Source organism: Astatotilapia calliptera, chromosome 1, assembly GCF_900246225.1.
Source record: "Astatotilapia calliptera chromosome 1, fAstCal1.2, whole genome shotgun sequence".
In the NCBI taxonomy this organism is placed as follows: Eukaryota; Metazoa; Chordata; class Actinopteri; order Cichliformes; family Cichlidae; genus Astatotilapia; species Astatotilapia calliptera.
The window spans coordinates 24,104,538-24,129,509 of NC_039302.1; the positions used below are offsets into that span (position 1 = coordinate 24,104,538).

Below are 24,972 nucleotides of genomic sequence, written 5' to 3' on the forward strand. Positions count from 1 at the left end.
GCCGACACAACCCAAAAGGGATTTGTTTCTCCTCCCGGGAAAGATACAAACTTTGTATCTTTTGCTTGTTGGGAGAATGTGTAAGCCACTACACTGTGGAGCCATTCCAAAGCAAAAGTGTGACATAAACAACTCATTCATAGTGAAAATGCCCAGAAAACCTGTTGAAATTTTAATTGGTTTCAGAGGGACAGAGTAAACCATTTAATAGACCAATAGAAGGAAACAAAGGCAGTCAGTTATGTCACTGTGCATTGATTGACACGTGTAAACACTACACTGGATTCAGCCCAATTTCTTGTGCACTGACCTGTTATCTTTAGTCAGAGTGGGGGAAAATATCGTAGATATGTAGCGGTTTGGTTTTTGGCTGCTCCGGTCTGCATGCCAAAGTATCACCGTGTAATTGTTAGACACTATTTAGTGTAGACAAAAATGCTTGTATGAATGTGTGTGAAAGGAGCATGTTGTTTAAAGTGCTTTGAGCGCTCAAATACAATCTATAATAATCAGTCCATATACCATTGATAAGTGAAAAACAGTTCACATGTTGTAATTGTGCTCATAAATGGTTTAAATGATGATACCATAGTTTGATCTAAAAAGAAAACGGCCAAAAAACTACAAAATGCTCATTTAAAAATAACAAAAACGCTGGAAACAAAATAAATCTTTTAGGGGGAAAGTTTCCGAACACTCACAGTCACTTTATTATTAGGTACTCGTCTTACCTACAACTCATTGAAAATATCCATTTAGCCAATCACATGGCAGCAGCTCAGTGGATTTAGGTTTGTAGATACAGTCAAGACAACCCGCTAACTTTCAACGTTGAATGTAGCGTGGTAGTTGATGCCAGGGGGAGTGGCCTAAGTATCTCATAAACTACTAATCTACTGGGATTTAACAACAGAGCCATCTCTAGGGTTTATAGGGAATGGCCCAAAACTACAGTAACTCAAATAACCGCTTGTAACAACCAAGATATGCAAAAAAGCATCTCTGAACAACACATTTGCCTTGAAGCAGATGGGCTACACCAAGCAAAAGACCGCACTGGGTGCCACTCCTGTCAGCTGAGAGCAGGAAACTGAGGCTACAGTTCAGACGGGCTCACTAAAATTGGAAAATAGAAGATTGGAAAAATGTTGCAACATTCAGATGTTGGAGTCAAAATCTGGTCAAAGGATGGATCCATTCTGCCTTGTATCAACAGTTTAGGCTGGTGGTAGTGTAATGGCAGAGTTTTGGACCTTTTACTACCAACTGAGCATTGTTTGGACACCATGGCTTGTCTAAGTATTGGTGCTGACCCCTTATGACCACAGTTCACAAGTTCTCAGTGGGCCTCAACAATCCCCAGATTTTTATTCAAATAGAGCAACTTTAGGATATATTGTGGATGATAGGTTTGTAGCTTGAACCTATTCGCTGGAACGTTGAAGGCAATATAATTACACAGCAAGCAAGACACGAAGTAGGCAAAGTTCTTCATGTTTCTCGTGCACGGGAGAGAACCGGACAAACGCCGTTCCTTCGCCTGACCCCAGTTGCTCTCGTCCGTTCTCCCGTAACACTGCTCTTTTATTGAGGTTACATGAATATGCATAGGTTCATTAACATATGACGTCTACATACACACAAAGAGTACCTTGCGTGTGTGTGTGTGTGTGTGTGTGTGTGTGTGTGTGTGTGTGTGTGTGTGTGTGTGTGTGTGTGTGTGGTCAGAGTGTGACCCCATAAATAACTTCCCTAAACCTGCTGGTCTGGAAATCCAACAGTTCATCAAACCAAAAGGCACTTAGACTAAGACAGATATAGCTACGTTAATCCTACCATAACACAATAAGACAAGGTACGACCTCTTCCCATACTCCCAGGATGTAGGTGTGCATTCCACACCAAGCCTTTGTAGCCTGCTAAAGATCACACATCCTATCACTACACAATTGATTATACACCTCTAAGCATATATGGTTAAATATTTCTAAGCATAAATGACAATCAACAATACAAAACCTAACAGTGGAGATTCCCATCATGGAAATGCAGTTGAAAAACTGTGATGCTGTCATGTCAGTGTGGAATAAAATCTTTGAGCAATGTCCAGCACCCTGTCGAATCTGTGCCACGAGAAATTAAAGCAGCTCTGGAGACAAAAGTGGATCCATTCCCAAAATAGCAAGGTTGACCTGATAATTTCCCTGACCAGTGTATCCCAGTAAAATACGCATAAAATTGATGCAATTCATGTTTTTTTCCATCTAATCCTTTACACGGAGGCTGGGGTTGGCTACAAAGCAGCACCTCTGAGCTTATAATCAGTCAGTGTCTTGTTAACATTCATGTGAGAAACAAGGAGCGCATGACTACATTTCATTCACACAGGAATGTTGGGCCTGTTTTCATTATAAAAGCCCATTATCACAGCTAAACCTGACAGTGTGAGACATGCAGATCTTGATGGGTGACAAGATCTTTTATCTTTTGGGGCTGGCAATTTGATTTTTATTTCCATTAAAGGAAAAACTTTATAAACGCAAACCGAGCTCTCTTACAGATACAGTCTGGTGATATTTAGAGCGAAGCCTTTTTTTAAAATAAAGACTTCAAAAAGGAGCTTCATGATTGACTGTAATCTTAATCTGAAATGGGACACTGTTGTTCTTTAAAAATGTATCTGAGTTGACTTAAAACAGTCTGATTCTGCATTTGATCCTCCCGAATGTGCTGTTTTGTTGTTCCCTCGTTAATAAATGCCTGGAGCCAAGTCTGAAACGCTGCGCTGTCAGAGTAATTCACTTTGTTTTTCTTTTGCTTTAGCTGCTTCTCTAAATAATGAATCCCACCATACACTGTGAAACCTTGTCTTATAAAAATGTCTCAGGCTCAAACAAATGAACTCCCCAATATCTGCAAGCTGTTTCTGTTTTCGTCATTCGGGCCGCTTGAGTAATCCTTTCTTCGAACTGCCGGGTGATGTGGCTCTGTGATTTTTAAAGCTTGGGTTTGTTTTGGTGTTGGTAGGAAATGGCTGATTAACGTTCAGTTTTACGTCATAAACGTGGCAGTAAACTAAATATAGAACATAAAATAAGCTTGCAGATGGGAATATTTACTTACGCTCTAAAATTTCGCAAACACAGTTAAGTGCTCTGAGTCCTTTGTAGTTCTGCATAATTTTGTCCTTTTTAATTAACTTGTAGTAAATATTTATTGATGATATTCCAAACCTGCATCCGTCCTTGAAGTGGCTTTGTTTAATTACTGTCTCTGTGTTTCCTTCTCAGGATAAGACACGAGTAGTTTCTCCCATCATTGATGTCATCAACATGGACAACTTTCAATATGTCGGCGCCTCTGCCGATCTGAAAGGAGGTAAAGTACACAAAAGACACACTCGACTCCTGTGTAGTCTAGTCAGTCGAGCTTGACAGCGAGGCTTTGCATTTATTACGGTTTTAGAGGATTTGCTTTTTAATGCTTTTCATTTACAATGAATTGACGTTGTTATCTCACAGCCGCATTAAGACCAGGTGTTTTGCCATCCAGTGCTGTAGCTCATAAACTGTTCTCTCCAGGTATTTCTCATACTTAAGGCGAGGCCTCCTGAGGAACATGGTATATTTCAAACTGTTTCTCACCAGGAAATGTTCACTGAACAGTGCCTCCTCTTCAAAGTATTGCAGATATTATCTTATTATCTCATGAGGCAGCACACATGATCCCCCACTTGTTCATCATAAATCTTTTAGACAGTTCCTTCTTTTATTCTGACATAGGCTGAATGGAACATCACGCCTACTTTGTACTGGAGAGCTGGTGGGTTAAAGACAGTTTAATGTCCAATCCAACTGATTTGGGCATGTGCCTTCTTGAGTATAACTCCAGTAGATGATATCCAGAAAGGACATTAATGAATTCAAGTTAATTAAATAATTGGTGTCATATATGTAATTTTACGCATTAAATATCCTTTTTTTGTCCACTGTGATGCTGATGGATATAGCTTACATACGGTGCAATGCACACTGGAAATGGAAGAACTACTCATAGCTTAAAAACCCCCCACTCTTTTTTATATTAATAATTAATTAACGACTTCACATAATAAAAAATTGAATGTTCTGAATGTGAAACTGCCGTGCAGTCGCATTCTTAATTTGGCTGGATTAGCAAGTGTTGGCACTTGCATTGCAACATTTCTCTTTTTTGTGTGGGTCTGTGAGGTATATTAATGTAAAAGCCAAAGTGGTGTACTGGCTGTGCTGATTGCAGTGTATTGTAGAACAGATACATGCCAGTTACACTAGTTTAACTCTCTCTGCTAACACTTAAACAGTTACAGCAGTTGCCTTTGAAGTCAGGCAACTGCTGATTTACCCAGTCATCTAATATGAACCTGCCAAATCCAATTATACAACCAGACTGCTACTTAATCCCAGCTAATGGTCGTAATTGTGCAGTGTTTTTTTGTCTGTGTGTTTATGTTGGCAGGCTTTGACTGGAATTTGGTGTTTAAATGGGACTACATGACTCTGGAGCAGAGACGAGCCAGACAAGGCAACCCGATCGCTCCTATAAAGTAAGACAAACACACTTTCAAAAGTTACAGGTTGTATCATATGCAACTAACAGAGTATTAATCTACTCAATTTTTACCAATGCCTTCTCAATTTTCTTGTTTCTTGTATTTTTTTGGTTTTTTTCTGCCCCTCCAGGACACCAATGATAGCAGGTGGCCTCTTTGTCATGGATAAAGAGTACTTTGAGCAGCTGGGAAAGTATGACATGATGATGGATGTATGGGGAGGGGAAAATCTCGGTGAGTGGTGCAATTTAGAAGCTCATGGTAGACTGAAGAAAGTGTCTAATGGATGTCGCAAGAATAGAAAGTCTTGATTAGTGAAAGAATCAAAAATTGCATAAAACACAGGTATTAAAAGTGGAAAGTCAAGTGAAGTCGCAGGCATGTCCTGGGTTTCCCGTTTTGTCTCCAGGCTTTTAAGGTTTTAATGAGTGTTTTGGAAAATACACTCATTCACTTTCTTTGAGCAGGTTTAATAGCACAGTCCTATATGTCCATTGAGTATAATGATGTTATATCATTATGAAATGATAAATGTATGAAATGTTATAAACTTTTAATACAGAGACTAGAGCAGTCTGTTTGCATTCAAGGGCATGTGCTGCATTGGTTTGAATCATATCAAACCAAATCTGTGCATTTAAATGTTTTTGTCTTCTTTACACATTAAAGTTAGCCACGGTGTTCCACAGGGTTCCGTGTTGGGGCCGGTCCTTTTTACCGTATACATGCTTCCCTTAGGTAATATTATTAGAACTGCCCTCCATACACTTTCATTTCTATGCAGATGACACCCAGCTATATTTCTCAATGAAACTCAGTGATGACAAATAAATTGAAGTCCCTTTTTCTTTTTCTTTTAAAGCTCAAGCCAAGCATTTTGCTGCTGTCATCTGATCATTCAGTAGCGACTTTAAATAACGAAATAACCTTGCACTAAAACATAGCCTGATTTATTTACTTTTTGTTTTTGTAATTTTATGTTTAAAAAGACTTGAAATTAGTAATTGAAGCCATAAACACATCAAGAACCGGTTTACTGAGTCTGCTGATTCTATGCATCCAACAGGCAGTCAATTTTTTTGCTGTTTTGTTGACGTTATGTTTGCACATCCTTATATGCCGGACAGTGATTTGGCTAAACAAACAATGGAGGATTTTGTGAGCTTTGGATAGAGCTGGGTTTGCTGTTTCCTGTTGTTTGTACTCTCAATGATAAGCTACGTGATTACTGGCTGCATCGTTATACTTGACATGTAACTGTGATAATTGTATCAAACCTCTGATCTCATTCTCTGCAGAAAACCTAATACATGTCTCTCCAAAATGTTGAACTATATCTTTAAGACTTAAATGAGCTTGCAACTGTAATCTCTTTCCCTCATAAATGCTGCACTTTTGGCTCATAAAACCACAAATTCCTGCCCAGTTATAAAATCTCCACTCCCCTGTGAGATCTGGTGCTAAAGCAGCAACGTGGATTTGCCTCACACTGTGATCAACTCATGAGATCATCTGGGTGCCCATGCCAACAACGAGATAATAGAAAATCCTTCAGTAATTTGGTTGTCATATCTAGGTAAAAGATGTCTTCCTTAGTACAGTTGATCTTAGGAAATTACAGTGGCAGTGTAATAATGTTTAGAGTCAGTGCAGAGTGTGCACAATAGAGCTCATTTGCAAACAGTACAATGATATAATAGCAGCTGTGTCTCCCTTTTGCTTTTGTCTGAATGCACTTGGGAAATCGGTAAGAATAAACAGCTGACGGAGTGATTCAGGCTCCTCTCGAGGCGGTCCAATGAATCAGAACTGGATTGACAGTTCAGACATTGCTGTGCTCATTTAAAGAACGCTCATTCAAATGCTGGAGAGCAAATCTAACAATGTCAACACACTCCAAACATTCATGATATGCAGATGTGGATTAACTTAACTACTTTTTCTTGGCTTGTAGTAATTAACTTACCTGTTTTTATTCATTTTTTCCGCCTGCGTGTCTGTCTGTGTTTTTAGAGATCTCATTTCGTGTGTGGCAATGTGGCGGCAGTCTGGAGATCATCCCCTGCAGCAGAGTTGGCCACGTCTTCAGAAAGCAGCATCCTTATACCTTCCCGGGTGGCAGTGGCACTGTGTTTGCAAGGTGACACACATGCAGACACACACATACAAGAGGACCGAACACTCATTTAACCAGTCAGGTTACACGCATCACATAGTTCATCAAAATTCCCCATGTTGCAGCCTGTGCATCTCCATAATGACACTACAGTTAATGCATTTGGGTTTATTTGGTGACTTTAGCTCAGAAGGTGAAGCCACACAGTTCTCTATTTGTCATATCCAAAAACACACCAAAGCCCAAATGCATTCTGAGGTTAGGCCCAGCCTTCCATATCATCAGTATGTGAATGGGTAATCAAATGCAAAGAGCTTTGGATAATAGCAGTACTTGAATTCATTCTATTTATTTATTATTATTGCTGCTGAGCATATATAAAAAAACTTGTTTTCTCCTTACATAAAATATGGGAGGGAAAATCTCTATTTAAGTAGTTTCACTGTAAATCACAAGAAATGTGGAGGCTAAATGGACTGTCCTTTATACATAATGCTTTTCTAGTCTTAATGACCACTCAAAGCACTTTTACAGTACAAGCCATATTGCTTTTATTGATCACGCACATGCATAGGGAGCAATTATGTTTACAGAATTTTGCCCAAGGGCACTTAAAACATGCAGACCGGAGAAGACGATGATTGAACTCCTGACCTTTCTGTCAAATGGTGACCTGCTCTAACACAACCCACTCTTCATTTCTAAGAGTCAGTTAAAGTTTGGAGACAGTTTGACTCAACTGTAGTGACATTTCAAGACCAAATACTGAGGATGTTTATCCTGAGGTTCAAATTTCACTCACTAAATTTAATGTGGAAACAGCCTTTGAGAAAACATTCCCACCACAAGGTTCATTTACTGGATCCTCCGGGGCCTTTTTGTCTTGTCACGTGATTTTCATCAGCAGATGAGTTTGCTGTTTAGCTTGAAACGGAAGATTTTTGATTTACACTTTTCTGTGCAGCAGAACAACCGCACAGAAAAGGACTAGCTGAGCGTGTTCCAACTTTAACAGGGTTAGGAAGACTTTTTTGTTTGTTTGTTTTAAATCTGCGGTTCACTGACAGCTAATACAGTCAATCAGCTGATGTTTAAGTGACCTAGCAGTCTCAGAAAAACCTTGTCATTTTATGATACTTTTTACCATAGAAGCAGTTTAAGCTCTTCCTTTCCATTTTGATGATGGTTTTTCAATATTTATACTGGATTTTCTTTTTAAAGCACTTTGAATTTCAGTAATGTACTTATTTGCTTAAAAGCAATATACTAATATATATTATAGCCTAATATACAGTTATAATGTTAGCCCCTCATATTTATAAGGTTAGGGTACCGTCAAATAGTCTCTGCAAGCCAAAGCTCAGATGTCCGTTTGCTCTCATCTCTGCCTTTTCAGACAGTTTTTTCTAATCTTGGCTCTCTGTGATAACAAAGAGAGGGCATATCGGTGCTATGCTCATCTCTGCCTTTGAGCACAACAGCTCCACCCACCTGCAGCTTAGACCCTTAAACAAAGAGGAATAGAGATAAAAAGGCTTAATTCAGACAGCAGGTGACCTGAGGGGCTGCACCAAGACCGAGTGTGTAGGATAAAAGAGACTTCTCTTTGTGAGTTGTGTGAATTACTCCCCTGAGTCCTGGAGTAAAACTATGGAGCTGGAAATGAGCACAGATCATGTGTATAGTAGTCTCTTTCGGTTCATTATTTTCTGTGGCTGCGGTTTGTAAGTTTGTGAGTTTTACTAATGCTCTGAGAATTAAATCAGTGTTGAGTAATTAAAACAAAGTACCATCAATTAAACAAGTTCATGAATATTTCCTTCAAAAATAAAAAAAAATAAAAACTAAAAGTGAAGAAAATCTGTTTTTTCCATGTGCTGCCCTTTAGAGCTGAGATATATGCGGCACCATAAACATTGAACACGAGTAGTGGAGAATGTGATACATGGGCAGATATGGATCTGTCTCTTGAAACCATGAGTAACCACCTTTGGTAATGAGCCCAACAAACCTTCAGTCTCTCGATTGGTAAACATGTGGGAGGATAAACAAACAGATAACAAGGAGCTTGAAATGACTGTGGTTACTCTGGTATTGGCTGTGATTAATATTTTTAAAGGGGAGCAAGAAATAAAGAGCATGTCAGGGTGACATGTGGTGCCTATTCTGCAGTAGCTCCTATTTTTGAGTCGGGGCTATTAGTTGACTTCAGCCCCTCATTTCTTATCAGTTAGTTACATACAAATACCTGAAGAGATTTAATTCATAGCTCGGTAGAACCCTTAGAGGGGAAAAAACTGTGGATGAAATTCAACATTAAACCAACATTTATTCAAACAGTGTCAAAGATTAGACACCACCGGTGGACTGCTAATGTTTTCATCAGTTTCATAACACTGAACACAGTCTCATATTAGTTGCACAACCATTCCTAACAATCGAAGACATCACTTATTAATCAGTGGGTGCAGTGGAGTTCTCTATTACAGAGCAGAGCAGCTTCATCTGTGCTCTGAGGCAGCGCCTTGCCCTTCAGCCTGAATCAAGTCCCAGACAGCATCCCTGTGGCTGCTGCAGTGACTCTGGGGACCTCGGAGACGGCACCTGTTTTGTCTGCCTGGATGACATTGTAATTGTTCTTCAGGGAGCAGCATTTCACAGCAGAGTTATAATAGGCGTGTTGTGGCAGCAGCAGCTTGCTATGTGACAAAAAGCCCCTGTGGACCTAAATAAAGTTTGCAGTGTGTGGTGTCTGTATTTTTGGGATGCAGGTGCATGAGAGTAAAAAAATCCTGCAAGACAAAGAGACTGCACATCAAAATAAACCCTTAAAATACCGTAATAATGATAGGGCATCTAGTGTCACCACGGTCGCTGGTAACCTTCAGATGTTAGAAGAGTTGTTTTCTTGAAGCTTCTCTTCCAGTAAGTGGAAGCCGAGTTTGGAAATGTCTAGAAATATGTGAGCCTCACTAAGACAAAACCACTGCTCGCTATTTAAAACTGCGCAACTCATGGGTTATAGAGAATTTCTGCAGAATATGAAAGGCTTCCGGCAAGCGCGTCATAACTTTTGCTTTTGACATCACATAAAGAGGCACTTAGTTTCCCTATAATTTGGTCAAAGCATTTACACTTTAGGGATTCACAGGCATAGCTGGACTGGCCATCGGGCATACCGGGCATTTGCCCGGTGGGCCGCTGGCGATTTTTTGTTGTTATGGGCCGATGGATTTTTTTTTTTTTTTAGGAAGGGTATATATAATGAAAGGTGTTGGATTGGCCAATTGGTCATGATCGACTCTGGGCTGGACCAATTACAGCCGAGGAGGCCGGATGGACCCTCCCCCTTGTTTAGCAATCACGTGATTTTTGCGCATTGCATGCCGGGAACTCGTGGCAAAACAATCCAAGTACCGCATCAAATGCAAGCATTTGCAGCACCGCAAAACGTTCATTCTCCGGTTCCAATGCCTTCTTGTTTTTTCTTTGACGCACAAAAAAGGAATGTACAAAACAAAAGGAGAAAATGCCGGTCCGTACAAAGACAGACTCGACGAAAAGACAAAGAAAAGATACGAGGAAAAAATCAAAGGAGTGAAAGGGTCAGACCCTTAGGAGCACACAGAGTGGACAAAAGACGTTAGCGTGCTGCCCAACTTTTACCACGCTCAGATTTATAATTAAACGGTTCTTGGAGTGAGTGCATACACTCATGAAGTTTAGTAACTTCAGGTCACTGCAACAAGCCCAGGTACAGTTTACCGACGGATGGGTACAGGACCTTGAAATGCACCGTGTAGAACGAAAGACCATCATACGAACAAAGGTAAGTTTACCAGTCTCACAAATGGTCTTCATAAATACACATTCGTTAACCATTTATTAATAGGACCTTTGAGCTCAACGGTAATTAATTAGTAGTGGAAATAATTTCTGGTTCATTACAGAAATGTAGCAGTGACAATAATATTGTATGCTGTAATCGTACTGGACAATTAGTGATACAAAACAACTGTTTTATCCTGTGAATAAAAGTATATGTTTTTGTCAATGTACCATGGTAGTAACAGAAGCGAAGCGCAATATTGTGTCAGGACAATTCACTATTTATGCACAATAAACAAAGGAGCATAGCGCGACAATTTCTGTTCAGCGCCAGACTTGCTTGTAACCTATATCACCAATTATGTTAAGAAAAATGACGTATTAACTACTACAAAACTCTGACCTTTGTGGGAATGCTTGGAGCAGACTAACATGTGAGCTGGAGTGTTCTGAGATGTTATATTTGGTATATCCAGACCATCCGTGGCTCTTACTTCGGAAACATGGCTTAAAAAATTTCTCTTCAACACCCGTCGGCTTCCCGTGGCTGTCATGCGACCAGCTATTGCAGTTAATAATACAACAGCTTCTTGCCATTTTTTGGGTTTCTTTTTATCGCTGTGTAACTGAGTTCAATTGAAAGCCTGCGTGCGCTAGTACCTCTTGCCACAAGTTCCCAGAACCCTTTGCGGTTTTACCCCTGAATGACGTCACATTTTCAATCTTTATCCTGGTGGGCCGGTCTCCAGTCAAAATGCCCGGGCCGATTTTTTGTCCCAGTCCAGCCTTGTTCACAGGTAAACATAATGAAGCTGATTGTACTGCAGTTATGGCTATAATTAACCCTGCTAGCAATTTTAACCCTATTTTTAAGTCTGAACTGTGAAATAATTGCCTGAAAATTCACAAAAATAGTAATTGGAGTGCTTGTTTAACTTTCTCACTATGTTATCCTACTTTATGAGACACTGCATGAACCAGAGGAGCATATCTGTTCCTAAGAAACTGGATTGCAAAAATAGTGTTTGTGCAATCCATAAACAGTGAGGCCGATATAAACTGGTTCCAGTACTGAGGTTTGCAAACTGGGAGAGCAACAGAAGCTACTAAGGTCTCAGTGTTACCCCCCGTTGCTATAATCATCATTGCACTCTTTCTCTTGTCTTGATTCGGTCTAAGGAAGGACTGTTAGTGTCATACTTTGAGCTGCTCTGGACTGCAAAGATTGAGTTGTATTTTATTGACTCCAGCCGACACGTAGTCTGTCAGAAGTCCGTTACATCACTCGAAAAATAAAAATCTGACAAATTGTCAAATGTCACACGTCAACACTTTGTTTGGCAGCATGCACACGCTGTTGACCAACGGCTGCAATAACAGGGAAAATAAACACACATTCACATTTGTACAGCCAGGATAACTGTGCCCTCTGATGGCTGTCGGGGGGTGTATGAGCAGGCAGTGAGTGTGTCACAACCACCAAACAGACACGTCCATTCAGGAGTCGTGCAGTGTGCCACATACCTTTCTGTCTTTTTTTTTTTTTTTAAATCCTCACCGACTCTCGGTCTTATCCTCACCCAATGTCTCCCTCGCCTTTGTGCATTTTCTTCTTCTCACCCATCCATCAGGAACACAAGGAGAGCAGCAGAGGTGTGGATGGACGAGTATAAAAACTTCTACTATGCCGCTGTCCCCTCAGCAAGAAATGTCCCCTATGGGAAGTAAGTACTATGAAGTATTAGCCCTGTGGGAGTTGAACATAATAATGGAGCTGGATCATAAAATTACAAAGGCAGCCACTTGAATGGACATAATAATTATAATTGTACTGCCAATTAGCAGAATGTAAGCCATAAAAGGTGTAATTTTTCCCTTTTATACTTAAGTGAGGATGTTAATGTAGCTCAGAAGAGGACAAAAAGTCAGTGGCTGATTTACAATACCGGAAACGCTGCTGTTATTTATGCCCTAAAGGGATGACAACGCTCCTTAAAAAGGTTGGCGCAGGATTGTTTCAAGCGTAGTGACAGCGTCAGTCATCCGCCATTAAAAAAAAATACCTACAGCTGCTGAATGGATTGACATTCATGTTCTTTAGGGGGTGACACCTGCTGACTTTGTGATCCTCTTAGTTTTATGCCACCAGCAGGACAAAGTAAGTACTGTAAGTGTGTTAAGGAATGCTTTTCACCCTTATACTAGTTTCCTTCTGCTTTATGCCACACATCCAGAAGTCTACACAGCAATAAGCACTTTCGCATTCAACCAGAGTAGCTAGACAGCACTATATATGCTTATTATGTGACCTTGTGGGAACAGACTTGGCATCTCCCCTCTAGTGTCAGTCCAAACAGTTATATTTTCCCCAAAGGATCTAGACTCAGACATGCCCCGAGCCTCCACTCTCTCCCCTTACAAAGCGACTGACGAGGCGTATAATTTAAACATGAAACCACAGCTGATTCAACCCTTTAATTCTCTTCCTCCATCTCCTTCCTCTCCCTCAGTATCCAGAGTCGTTTGGAGATGAAGAAGAGATTAAACTGTAAGCCATTCAAATGGTACCTGGAGAATGTCTACCCTGAGCTGAGGTAAGAAAATGAGGGCAGTCTGTGCAATATGATGGAGCCAGTGTTACACTGCATGACATGTAATGTTGTATAATCAAAACTAAATTGCATTTACCAAATTGTTAGGAGACCACTCCTCAGCCAGAAGTTTGAAATATGACTTTGTGCTAATGTGTGGCGGGATGTTTTATACACAAATGAGACTGCAGTGACGCTAATGCCCAACCAGGAGTTATGATTCAAGGTCATTATTACATTTTCACAAGGTTCTCAGGTTCGCAATTAGTGGCTGATGTGAATGAGTCCACAAGTTCAGCAGAGAGCACCTCTGATTTAAATCTGACTGCTAGATTGCACCACTCCCAGCGTTTTTGCTACATTTTGCCTGAAGGTCAAGTTATGACCGCTGTCACAGACTCTGGTACTCTTCCAGGTTGTCAGATAGGCAAACCTTGAGCTTGAATGTACTTTTAAGTAAGTACAAAGTTGCTTACATCTAAATCTGTTGAGCAGCGTTGGTGAGAAACAAAGATTTTTTTGAGGATTACCAAAAAAACCCTTATTTTTAACACACCAGAATCACCATCGCACACTGGAACAGTTCAGGTTGTTTGGACCAAATCTTCTCCATCACATGTCTCAGGATAATAAAGTAGAACTACTGCTGATAGGTTCATGGGCTTTCTGCATATCTGTGAAATGCACATGTGCAACTGGTCAGAGTGGGACTTTCAGAGAGCGTATTCAAATTTAGCATGAGCCTGGGGCATGGTGTATCACTGCACAGTGAAACAATCTTTAAAAGCATAAAAACCACATTAAATCTCAGGCATACTTCTTGCTTTTATGTTTTCACAGGGGGAAGAACATTAAAATTGCACCTTTTTAATGCTTCTAATTTGAATAATTTAACTTTTACAGAAACATTAAAGCCCCATTGTCCTGTTTTGTCAGAAGAAAATTGACTATTTTCCTCTCTTGCTGTATCTCGGCCTGTACGCTTTCTTTGTTTGGCTTTTTAACAGCTTGAAAAACTGAATACACGCTTCACTAACACTTTTTCGTGTGTGTGTTCAGGGTCCCAGATCACCAGGACATTGCTTTCGGAGCCCTGCAGCAGGGAGGAAACTGTCTGGACACCTTGGGTCACTTTGCTGATGGTGTGGTCGGCGTCTATGAATGTCACAATGCAGGGGGAAACCAGGTAGTGTTACGGCGAGGGGACACCCAGGTCAGCTTGTAAAATCCTAACCTTAGAGACTCGTGAGTGGCAAGTGGTGTACATATGGTGAAAGCACAGGGGGTATGATAAAGGATTTACGTATTTAAGGTCACAGTGCCATACTTAAAGTAAATGTATTGTAATCAAAAGGACAAAGATGTTTAAACACGAGGTTGTTAAGACAAGAGTAGAGCAGATCTATTGAAACTTTAACTTAAATATAGAGTAGTGCATAACAGCATTTTAACATTGTTCTTAGAGGAAATGTACAGCTCTTGGAGTACCTTGAGGAGGATACACACTATGTCTGTGTGTGTAAGTTTGTGGGGAGTGTTTCTGTCAGCAGTTTCTCAAATAGTTGAATCCTGAAATAGAATGACAGGTGTAGAGAAGAAAACTGCTGTCGCTTCGAGTCAGCGATCGCTGGCTTTTTTTGGATTTACGTGTCTTGTTTTACCCTCGTGGATTTGCAGGTCTTTACTGTTTCCAGTGTTGCTTCATAAATACAGCAAATACAGCTAAGAAACATATCTGCTCACAAGTGGAAAATGTTCAGGACATGTACCAATATTCCCAAGGTCAAACCGTGAAATATTAATGGTTGTGCAACATCCTTTAGAAGACGAGACAGAAGAGGAGACGCTTTGCTGTAATTCACAGGGCCACATTTGGCAAAAAGCAAACATGGTGCTTTATTATCCTCTTATATGAAAAACGTTAGAATTGGAAGAGGGTGTACTTTGTTTTTACTATTCATTTTAAAAAATGAATAGTAAATGAATGAATGAATTTTTTTTTTTTTATTTCTACCAGGGGCAAAAAACAAACAAAATTGTGAATGTAGTCAGTAACAGCTGCAGTGCTGGGAGGGCAAAATGAACAACCTTGGATTTTGGGGGGTATGAGAGACTGGGGAGAATTTTAAAATGCAATTTTATCACCAAGCGGAAGTGGAAAACTGAAAAACTTGGTTATTGATTTTTAATCCCACATAATGAAAACTGCAAACAAGTCATTCGCTGTGATGTCATTCAATCCGTTCTAGCCATTCTCAAAGAGACACAACAGAAGTGAAGTACCACAAATAATGTCTCCATTTTATTCACACTCATACCAGGCAGTCTCTTTACTAAACTAACGGCCAATTATTATTGTTGTTATTATTATGGGTTTGTATACTTTCTAAAATTGATTTAAAATATACAGAGATTTTCTCAGCCACCAAGCTTTACCTGCTGGGTTTATTTAATGGCCTTAATGTGGCTTTAACATGGGCACTGTGTTCTCAGAGCAATCAGAGTCCTGCTTGTGAGATTTCCACAGGGAGCTCCAGATTCTCTCTATCACGATGCTGCCCATGGTGCCCATTTTGCAAAATACATTTTTGTTATTTTTCCTGTGTAAATAAGAGGAAAACATGATCATTACTTGATATAAAAGACGTGTTATTAGATAAAGCCTTGCTGAGAACATCCCAGCATGCTTTACGTGTACTAATATTTTACGTGTATCCATTTTTATAAAGGAATGGGCTCTAACCAAGGATAAATCGGTAAAACATATGGACCTGTGTCTGACTGTGGTGGACAGAACAGCTGGTTCCCTCATCAAACTACAAGGCTGTAGAGAGAATGACAGCAGACAGGTAAACACACACTGAAATCGCCTTTATTGTTGTTTATACCCCAAAAAAGGTACAGCGTTCAATATTTGTGACATTGTGTTGTTTGTCGTCCAGAAATGGGAGCAGATCGAGTCCAACTCGAAGCTTCGTCACGTGGGCAGTAACCTCTGCCTGGACAGCCGCAGCGCCAGGATGGGCGGACTCACTGTGGAGGTCTGCAGCCCGAGCCTCACCCAGCAGTGGAAGTTCACTCTCAATTTACAATCGTAGGGGGCGCTCCAGATCCCCGGAAGACTCGGTATAGCGAAGAGAAACACCTACAGACTCCTGAGATGCGGCTAAAAAGATGAATAGACTCAAGAAGAAAGACAAACTCTTCCTCCTTCTCCTCCTTCCTCCTCCACAGAGGTACAGCCAGTCACGTGCGCACCCTTCTCTCACCCATCTCCCTAAACGATGAGCCACGCGTAATGAAGGGAGGGGCCGGGAGACCCAAATGGAGTTAACAGGAACCTGACTGCATGTGGTGGATGGATGGTGGCGATCACGAGGATAAAGGAGACGAAGAGGCTTTTGTTTCAAAAATACATACCTCAGTGTTTTCTCATTGATGGTTCCAGCTGCAAACGGCGAAATTGTTCTTCTCCTTTCTTTAATGCTGGTGGAAAGAGAATTTTTTGGTGTACTTGTTTTATTTTCTTATTCATATTTTTTTATTTCTTGCTGTTAACTGTCCACAGAGACTTGCTTTTTTTCCTTCTTCTTCTTCTTGGAAGCATCCTGTAATGGCAGATGGAGCCTTCAGGTTGTGGTTTCGGGGAGGTGTGGGTTGTTGAGTGATGTGAAGGGAGGAAATGGACTCGAGGCCTTGAGCTTTTCCTCTCGTTTATTCTCACTGGTTTACAGAGTCAACTGAGAGAAAAGAGGCAAAGAATGCAGTTTTTCTACAGACTCTTTCTTGGTGGAGGTGAAGACAATCTGGGAGGGTTTTCGCTGCTTTGCATGGGGTTTTTTTCCCCCCTCAGAAGTGTTGTGAATGCCTCCCTGAAGATTTTCCTGTCTTTGGGCTGTAGTACTGGCTGCTGCAGCCTCCAATACTTCCACAGAGAAAATACCCAGAGAATAAGTCACCAGTCTCTCTTTTTTTTCCTTTTTCTTTTATTTTGGTTTACTTTCTAATCAAAAAATGGAACCAACTTTTAAAAGGATGTTTTGAGTTTCAGAAAGACCAGTGATTAAAATGGTTTTCTTTACATACTCTCGCTGCTCTGTGCCTGCTCCCCGTGGAGAGGCTCAGTTTTAATCTTTTTTTTTTTTCTTTGTTTTTCCTGCACAGCTGCTTTCCTTTGCCTGTGTCTATATGTTGCCATTGTGGAACGTTTACTGTCTAACAATCACATCTAAACTGGATTCATGTTGCAGCTTGTTCTCCAGAGCCAACAGGTGTTGCCTGCTAATGTGGCATTTCTAATAACACAGTAATGAGATTACCAGTAATGTAGAGTTTGCATAGATGTGACTGAGATGATTGCTTCTCCTCTTCCAGCACTTTTACAAAGTTAAAGAAGAAAACTACACTTAGACCTTGCAGGAGGAACAATGCAACCCTGCAGCAAAGTAAAGTGGGGTTTGTTTGGGTTTTTTTAATTCATCGAGGTGTCAGACGTCCGTCTCTCTATTGACAACGGCAAACTGTGCTTATTCCAGCCTGAGAGCAGATTTCATGCAAAAAGAAAAGTCTCGACAAGTAGCGAAGCAACTTCTGACTGCATGTATCGCCGACATGTTTCCAGCGTTGCACTGAGTCACAGTGATTTACATCAACATATTTTTTTTCCTCTAACTTTCCTGTTAGATGAGCCATCTGTTCTGAAGTTTGGAACTGCAGTAAACAAGGTTTTACTGTTTGTCCTCACTCTGTTTCTGCAAGAGGAGAGCAGATTTTTCTGATTGCACAAGCAGGACTGCGCAGCTTTTGCTGATGCAAAGTAGAAATAAGAATACTCTTTCTTTCTTTTTTTTTCCTGCCACACTACTATGCAGATCAACAATATCTTGGTGTCATGAAACGGTGCAGTTTTTGTTACCAGGTGGTGTTACTGATACGATTTGCAGTACATTTATCTGTTTCCGAGTCCATTAACTCTTGCCTTTTAAATAGTTTGTTTGTTATGTTTTGTTTCTAATGTCCTTTAGGCTTTCACATCACTTCCTCATCTTCACTGCTATGATCTCCTGTGCTGTTAGTCACCGATGAGTAATGACAGTGGAGTTTGGGAAAATTGCGCTTGATTAAATTTAGTGTGACTCATCACTTGGCGACCTCAAGGCAACTACAGGAACACAAAATATTTCTGAACAGATGTACAGTTTGGGTACAGGAAAGCTGAAATCTCAAGTCATCTTTAAAGTCGTGCGCTCTCTGCTTTTCTCAGTCCTTCCCGCTCTCGTGCACACTCACATCCGAAACTCCTTTGGTTTTATTTTATTGAGCCGCCAACTGACAAAGACAGCTGGCCTCGGTTGCTTTGCTGTCTGATACTTTTTTTTTCTGTGTATCTGTTTGCCTTGTCTTATATGTTCATTTATAAGTGGGGTGAGTGGAGCTGAGAAGGTCAGCTGAAGCTGCAGCTGGTTTGAAAAGCCTATCCTGTGACTTGACAGGTTGCTGCATTGTGCTGCAGGGCAGGGGACCCACAACATGGCACGAGGCCAGAGAGAAACTCAGGCAAGGCCCTGCTTAGAAAAATTTGGTGTTGCCTTTGATGCTAAATCCAAAGGCCCAAATCTGATTTCATGATGATGTGTTACTTTAAACATGGAAAAGTCTGGTTTGGTTTGGAAAATGCAAAACAAAATGAAACACTTTCAGTGTCTTAAGTAAGCATGGTTGCAATACAGGAGAAGCATTAAGTGAAATTTAGGTTTGAACATCAGTTTTCTATTTCAGTGTGTGCTGTGAAATCAGACGCTTCAGTGGAGATTTTAAAGGCAGGTTACAGGAGAAATAATCTTATTAAAAGTAGAAAAATATAAAAATGTTTAATTTAGATGTATTCTTGAAAGGGCACCATTGAAGTTTTTTTTTTTTTTTTTTTTTTAGCTGATTCTCAAAGGGTGTAAATGGGAAGATCTGTCATAGGATACATGCAAAATCTGTCTCGGTTTAGATGTGTGCAAGTACACATTTTAGTAGTTAGTTCGTTTACTTTTTCATCGCCTTATCGTCTAGATTATTGCAGAAATTGTGCAGCCTCTTGAGTAGTGGTGATATCTCAGTCAGCATAGAATAAGTGAAGGTTTCCAACATGCTGAGGTTTTATTTAGTAGTTTTTAGCGCCCTCTATTGCCACACATGATCAGCTGCGAAACAAAAAAAGGAAGAAGGACTTGAGGTAGTTTCTGTCTTTGCTTTATAAGATCTCCATGTGAGTTTGCTACTCCGCAGAAGCCGACTGTGCTCACCTGAGTGACCATGTCAGTCCTGTCTGCAACAGTTCCCGTGTTGTCTGAAGCCTTTTCTTTTTAAAGCTAGTCTTATACTTGTCATAAGGTTTGCTATTTTATTTCTTAATCTTTTTTTATGTTACACACAGAAGAAATGACTGTAACACTTAAGTGCAGCGCCTCATTTCAAAAGGATGGTTAAATGTTTACATCTTTTGCACAACGTGCCAAATTTCCTTTTCCGAATTTGCTGTATGATGAAGAATAAGAAGGGGTGAAAGTCTTTGGAAAACAGTCTCGGAGGACTTGTTCCGTGACAGCTTGCTTGCAGTGTAATGAGTATCTTCCCTCCAGTCTCAACTTGTAGAAGCCACTGTGGGCAGGACTGCTGTTATCTGCTGGTCTTGTGTCAGTTTTATGATAGAGAGGGGATTAAAAATGGTCGTTTGCGTGTTTCCATGTCTTAAAAACTTTAAAATATTCTTTAAAATATCCATTAGAGGAGTAACAACTCTGAAACATAGCTCAACAAAAGTCATCCCCAGTATCATATCATGGTTCCATCTTTTCGTAGTGCGTTTACCTGTTTGGAGCCATTTAATCAAAAGTTAAAGCGTGCTAGGCTGCATCACAATAATGCAGAACATTTTGTTTTGGTTGTGATCCAATTATGACCAAGTGATCTTGTGCGTATAAAAAATAATTTTAGGTATGAGCCAAAATGATGACGCACAAACCAAAAAATGCCTATTGAAATAAATTTACAAGGGAAAACATCGAGTAAGAAGAATATTACTGACAATCCTGCAGATGGTCGTCTTCTTTAATAACATAAAACGTGAGCTTGAGTCAGTAAATAAGAGCATCCTACCCACTGAGCCACTAGACATTATTTATTTCGCTGTGGAGGGAAACAAGGGGTTATTTGCTAGAGTTAAACAAGAAAAGGAAGCTTGAAGCAAAATCTTTGTGTTCGTTCAGCTTTTCCTTTAAACGGAGAAAAGTTCAGTCACGACTTGTCAAAAACCTGGGACGTTTTCCCCCTATCGGCCCACCTCAAATCCCCTCATAGGATTAACAGAAGAAGGGCCCTCTCTCTAATAAGTGAAAAGCCCTGCTGAGACATCCAGCTCAGGACTGCTTAAGCTTCTCCGTCTTCTACAAGCGGCTGTGCCAATGTAAATGAGTCGGGGCACAATAGGGGCAGATCATGCACAGCAGACGATACACTGTAAAAGTCTCATCAACTGGTAATGACAGATAATAACAGTAATCAATATGGGTGGGATATGGGGTGGGGTGTGAGCTGGTGGGTTAATGTGTTTTCTGAGAGGCATGTGGCTCTGAATGGCTGGTATTCACATTACGAGGTGGCTGATGCAACCCGAGGGTTCACACATGTAAAAGTGTATATTTTTGTATATACCTACATCAGTGTGTGTACAGTATGTACATATATACACAGTGTACTCAGCTGCAGTTCCTAGTTTTGTTGTCAGACTGTACAGCGCTTCTAACTGTTCCCTGTTTTATAGATAATGCAGAAATTCAACTTTGAATGAGGAGAAATGATTAACTTAAATAAATACATTTATATATATAAACAAAAGTGTGTGACGTGTTTTGCCTTTTTATTTTTGCTGTTCAAGTTTTGACAGTCGACAACCCTAAACATGCACCATATGTACAGGGATTAAAAGGTTAAGTGTTGTTGAATCCATCTGTCAGCTGGAAGTAAATCCAGTTCTCTCAAGTTTTCCTTCATTGGTTGATCTTTTAGCGATTTGCAGTGTGGCAGCTGTGCATGAATTTTACATGTATTCTTAGGCTTTAATATTTAAAGAAGAAAAGTTTTCCATCCGTCAGTCAAGCATTGTAGCGCGCTGGCCGAGTGCATTAGTGTGAGTATTGTGCTACAAGGCAGCATATGAGTGACAAAGCAAAATTAATGCAAGACTTTTAGAAATGAATGATTTGGCAGCACAGTGTGACTCTAATAGATAATGACAGATAATCTACTACCAGTCACTTTATTAGGTACAGCTGATGTCTCTAGATTTCTACCGTGACACTTTGAGCCCCTTAGTATTAACTTTGACTATTGATTATGGGTCAAAGGATTTATTGACCACAGTTTACCATCTTCTGATGCCTGCTGCCATCAGGATTGAGTGCATCATGATTAGCAGCGTGGCCATGCAGCTGACAAATATAGAAACAGGTTTCTTCAAGATGACAATCCAATACAACTCAATCCAATAGAGCACCTTTCAGATGTGCTGGAATCATGGGTGTGTAGACAACAAATCTGCAGTTACTGTGTGATGCTATTATGTCACTATGGACCAAAATCTCAGAGGAATATTTCCAGCACCTTGCTAAATGCAACCCGATACTAGCAAGACTGACAAAATAAAGTGTCTCGTGAGTGTATATTATGTACATTATAAAGCATCCCTTGAATTTTAACAAAATGAAGACTTATATTTCTTCCATTAGTCTGCCCCAAATCAGATGTACAGCCTAAAAATATGACTGTATATTACACTACTCAAAAAATTAAGGGAACATTTTGAAAAGACATCAGATCTCAATGGGAAATAAGATGCTGGATACCTATACTGATATGGACTGAGTAATGTGTCAGGAATAAAGGAGTGCCACATTGTTTAATGGGAATTAAAATTATCAACTTACAAAGGACTGAATTCAAAGTCACCCCAAAAATCAAAGTGGAAAAAAATGTTCCAGAAGGTTAATACATTTTATTGCAGCAACTCAAAATAGTTCCCATTTGTTTGTATGGCCCCCATGTGCTTGTATGTATGCATGCTCTTAATGAGACGATAGATTGTCTGAAGGAAGGTCCAAGGAGCTGTTGCCAGGCCTGTCGAGGCCTGTGCGTCGCTCCATGGATGCGTTTCCCCAGACCAACGCTGACCCACCACCACTGATGATTAAAGATATTACAGGCAGCAACATTCCCCATGGCTTTTCCAGGCGCTTTCACGTCTCTCAAATGTGTTCAGAGTGAACCTGCTCTCATCTGTGAAAAGCACAGGGTGCCAGTAGTGGACCTGCCAATTATGGTATTCTATGGTAAATGCCAATCTGGCTCCATGATGTCAGGCAGGTCCCACTAGAGGATGCTGGGACTTCAGACCACCCTCATGAAGTCTGTTTCTGATTGTTTGGTCAGAGACATTCACACCAGTGGTCTGTTGGAGGTCATTTTGTAGCTCTGACAGTGCTCATCTTTAACTCTAGATACCCATCCTTCTTATGGGTTGAGGACCACCTTTGGCCTCGTCCAGCTCTCCTGGAATCTTCTCCATACTTCTGACAGTGCTGGGAGACACAGCAAACCTTCTGGCCATGGCACGTATTAATGCATCATCTTGGAGGAGTTGGATTATCTTTGCAACCTCTGTAGGGTCCAGGTATCGCCTCATGCTACCAAAAATGACACTGAACCTAGCTAAATCCAAAACTAGTAGGGAAAAAAAAGTCAGAAAAGATGAGGAAAAAAAAAAATGTCAGTGATTTTGCCTGTAAAATCAGCATGTTTATTTTTGTCTCACTGTTGCCCCTCAAAGTGCACCTGTTGTTAATTTCATTAACACTAAAGCAGCTGAAACTGATTAACAACCCCCTCTGCTACTTAACTGACCAGATAAATATCCCAGAAGATGTTATACTCTGATTAAAAAGTGTTTCTTTAATTCTTTTGAGAGGTGTATATGGACTTACTGATCTATATAAGATGATGACAAATATAAATATATCCAGACTGTGTTCATCCTAAACCTTTGAGATAAATATATTTTAGGCCCTATGTATGTTTAGCACCACAAGAAGTCATTGACTTTGTGGTTTTCTTGGTGCTTCTCTTTTCTTTCTTCTCACCCTCCAACAACTCGATGCAGATGGCTGCCTCTCCCTGAGCCTGGTTCTTCCTGTTAAACAGCAATCCTTCCTCCCAGCTTTTCCCAAGAGGTTCCTTACAGGGGATCATCTGATTGCTCGGTTTTTCTCAGTAATGTGTGTTTTCATTTACATCTCTTGCTTCGTGTCCATGTCATGTTATACATTATTACCTTATATATATTTTGGATGTGTAACCAGGTCTTCCTGAACCTTTGGAGCTCCTGGAGCTGTGCTACATTGGACAGATTAGCAAACTGTACATACGCACAGCTGACAAAATGCTGTTTTTCTTGAATCAGAGCAGCATAAGACCACCAAAGCTTGCATGCTTGCATCTATTTAGCCTTCTTAAACTTAATGGACGCTGACACCCCCAACTCTTGGAAAGTCTTCTGGCAGGATTTTGGAGCTGACCTTCCCAGATTTACTCTCATTCAAGCTTATTTAGTCTCTCACTCGACCACTGAGTTCCAGGTGTTGATGGGTTGCAGCCTTGCGTTTGTTTGCAATCAAATTTAGAATATTATTTATTTAAAGACAGTCCTTATTATACCAGTGTGCTGTTACCTTGCTGAAGACTGCTTATCTAGTTGTAACTCACACTATTATAGTAACCTGATGCAGGCCCTCTGCATCTGTTCACATCTATGACTGCTTCCCTCCTGGAAAAAAAAAGTTTACAATTTTAGTAGTTATTAAGATCAAACAGGGTAAGAGTGCGCAAAAACTATTAAATAAGACCATAAAACAAACTTTTCCATTTAAAATCCCAGAAAGTTGATCGTGTTCATCTGGATGCAGTCTTTTCAGTGGGAGAAATGTTTCATCAGTAATCCATGTGACTTCTTTAGTCTGGAGACACCGAATAAGTCATCATCCAGGATTTTCTTACCTGGATTATTGAGGTAGGATCAAGACATCATGACATCAAGCTGCACACCAAGAGTGAGCGAAACATCAATTCCCTGATCCCTCTTGCCAGGTACTGAGAAGCCAGCTGAATGGAGGAATAAGAGCCAAGTCATTAATACATAAGGTCATCAGATAGCCACCTGAAATAATAAGACGTCCACAGGAAGAGATAGATGCTACTGATGTCAAGACACAAAAACTCGTCACAATGCACAGAGGTCTCCACCTGAAGTCCAGTCCAGTATCCTGAGGCTCTAAGAGCAACAGAAAGAGGGAGGGCAAGGATTAGTGCATGTCACTACAATCCAGGATGAAAGATGACACATTTGCAAATAGATCAGGAAGATCTCCAAGAATGCTTCAAGCAGCTGAAGATGGATACTGATGAGGAACAGGAAGAGGAACAATCATGGACAATCACTCCCTTGCGTGGGATGTATTATCGACAGAGAGAGGAAGTGGCTGACATCAAGAAATCCTACCAGTGGCTTAAGAGGTCAACTTTAAGGACAGTACAGAAGTTCTGATCACGAGCTAAGGACCAGATCTACCACAGCTGACAGGACCCAAGATATGCAAACTGTGCAATGGTCCCCCTGGAGATTACACATAGCATCAAGATCCAAGCTGGGACAGCATACACTGAGAGGCACAATTTAGTGGCTGGGATAGTCAGAGCGCCTCACCTCTGTCAGTGCGCCCCAGGCAGCTGTGGCTATGTAGCTTGCCATC

General features: G+C 40.5%; 1 protein-coding gene across 2 annotated transcripts in view; it reads left to right on the top strand.

Moving 5' to 3' along the window:
* Positions 1–21,027, top strand: part of galnt2 (UDP-N-acetyl-alpha-D-galactosamine:polypeptide N-acetylgalactosaminyltransferase 2) — a 74,896-nt gene extending 53,869 nt beyond the window's left edge. For both annotated transcript variants that reach the window (XM_026170872.1, XM_026170883.1), the window contains 9 exons: positions 3,291–3,378; positions 4,498–4,585; positions 4,722–4,825; positions 6,605–6,731; positions 12,167–12,259; positions 13,046–13,129; positions 14,186–14,312; positions 15,856–15,975; positions 16,069–21,027. In XM_026170872.1, coding sequence (XP_026026657.1) covers positions 3,291–3,378; positions 4,498–4,585; positions 4,722–4,825; positions 6,605–6,731; positions 12,167–12,259; positions 13,046–13,129; positions 14,186–14,312; positions 15,856–15,975; positions 16,069–16,224 — 987 coding nt within the window. In that variant the 3' untranslated portion in view covers positions 16,225–21,027. The remainder of the gene's footprint in view (positions 1–3,290; positions 3,379–4,497; positions 4,586–4,721; positions 4,826–6,604; positions 6,732–12,166; positions 12,260–13,045; positions 13,130–14,185; positions 14,313–15,855; positions 15,976–16,068) is intronic.
* The last annotated feature ends 3,945 nt before the right edge of the window (positions 21,028–24,972 follow it).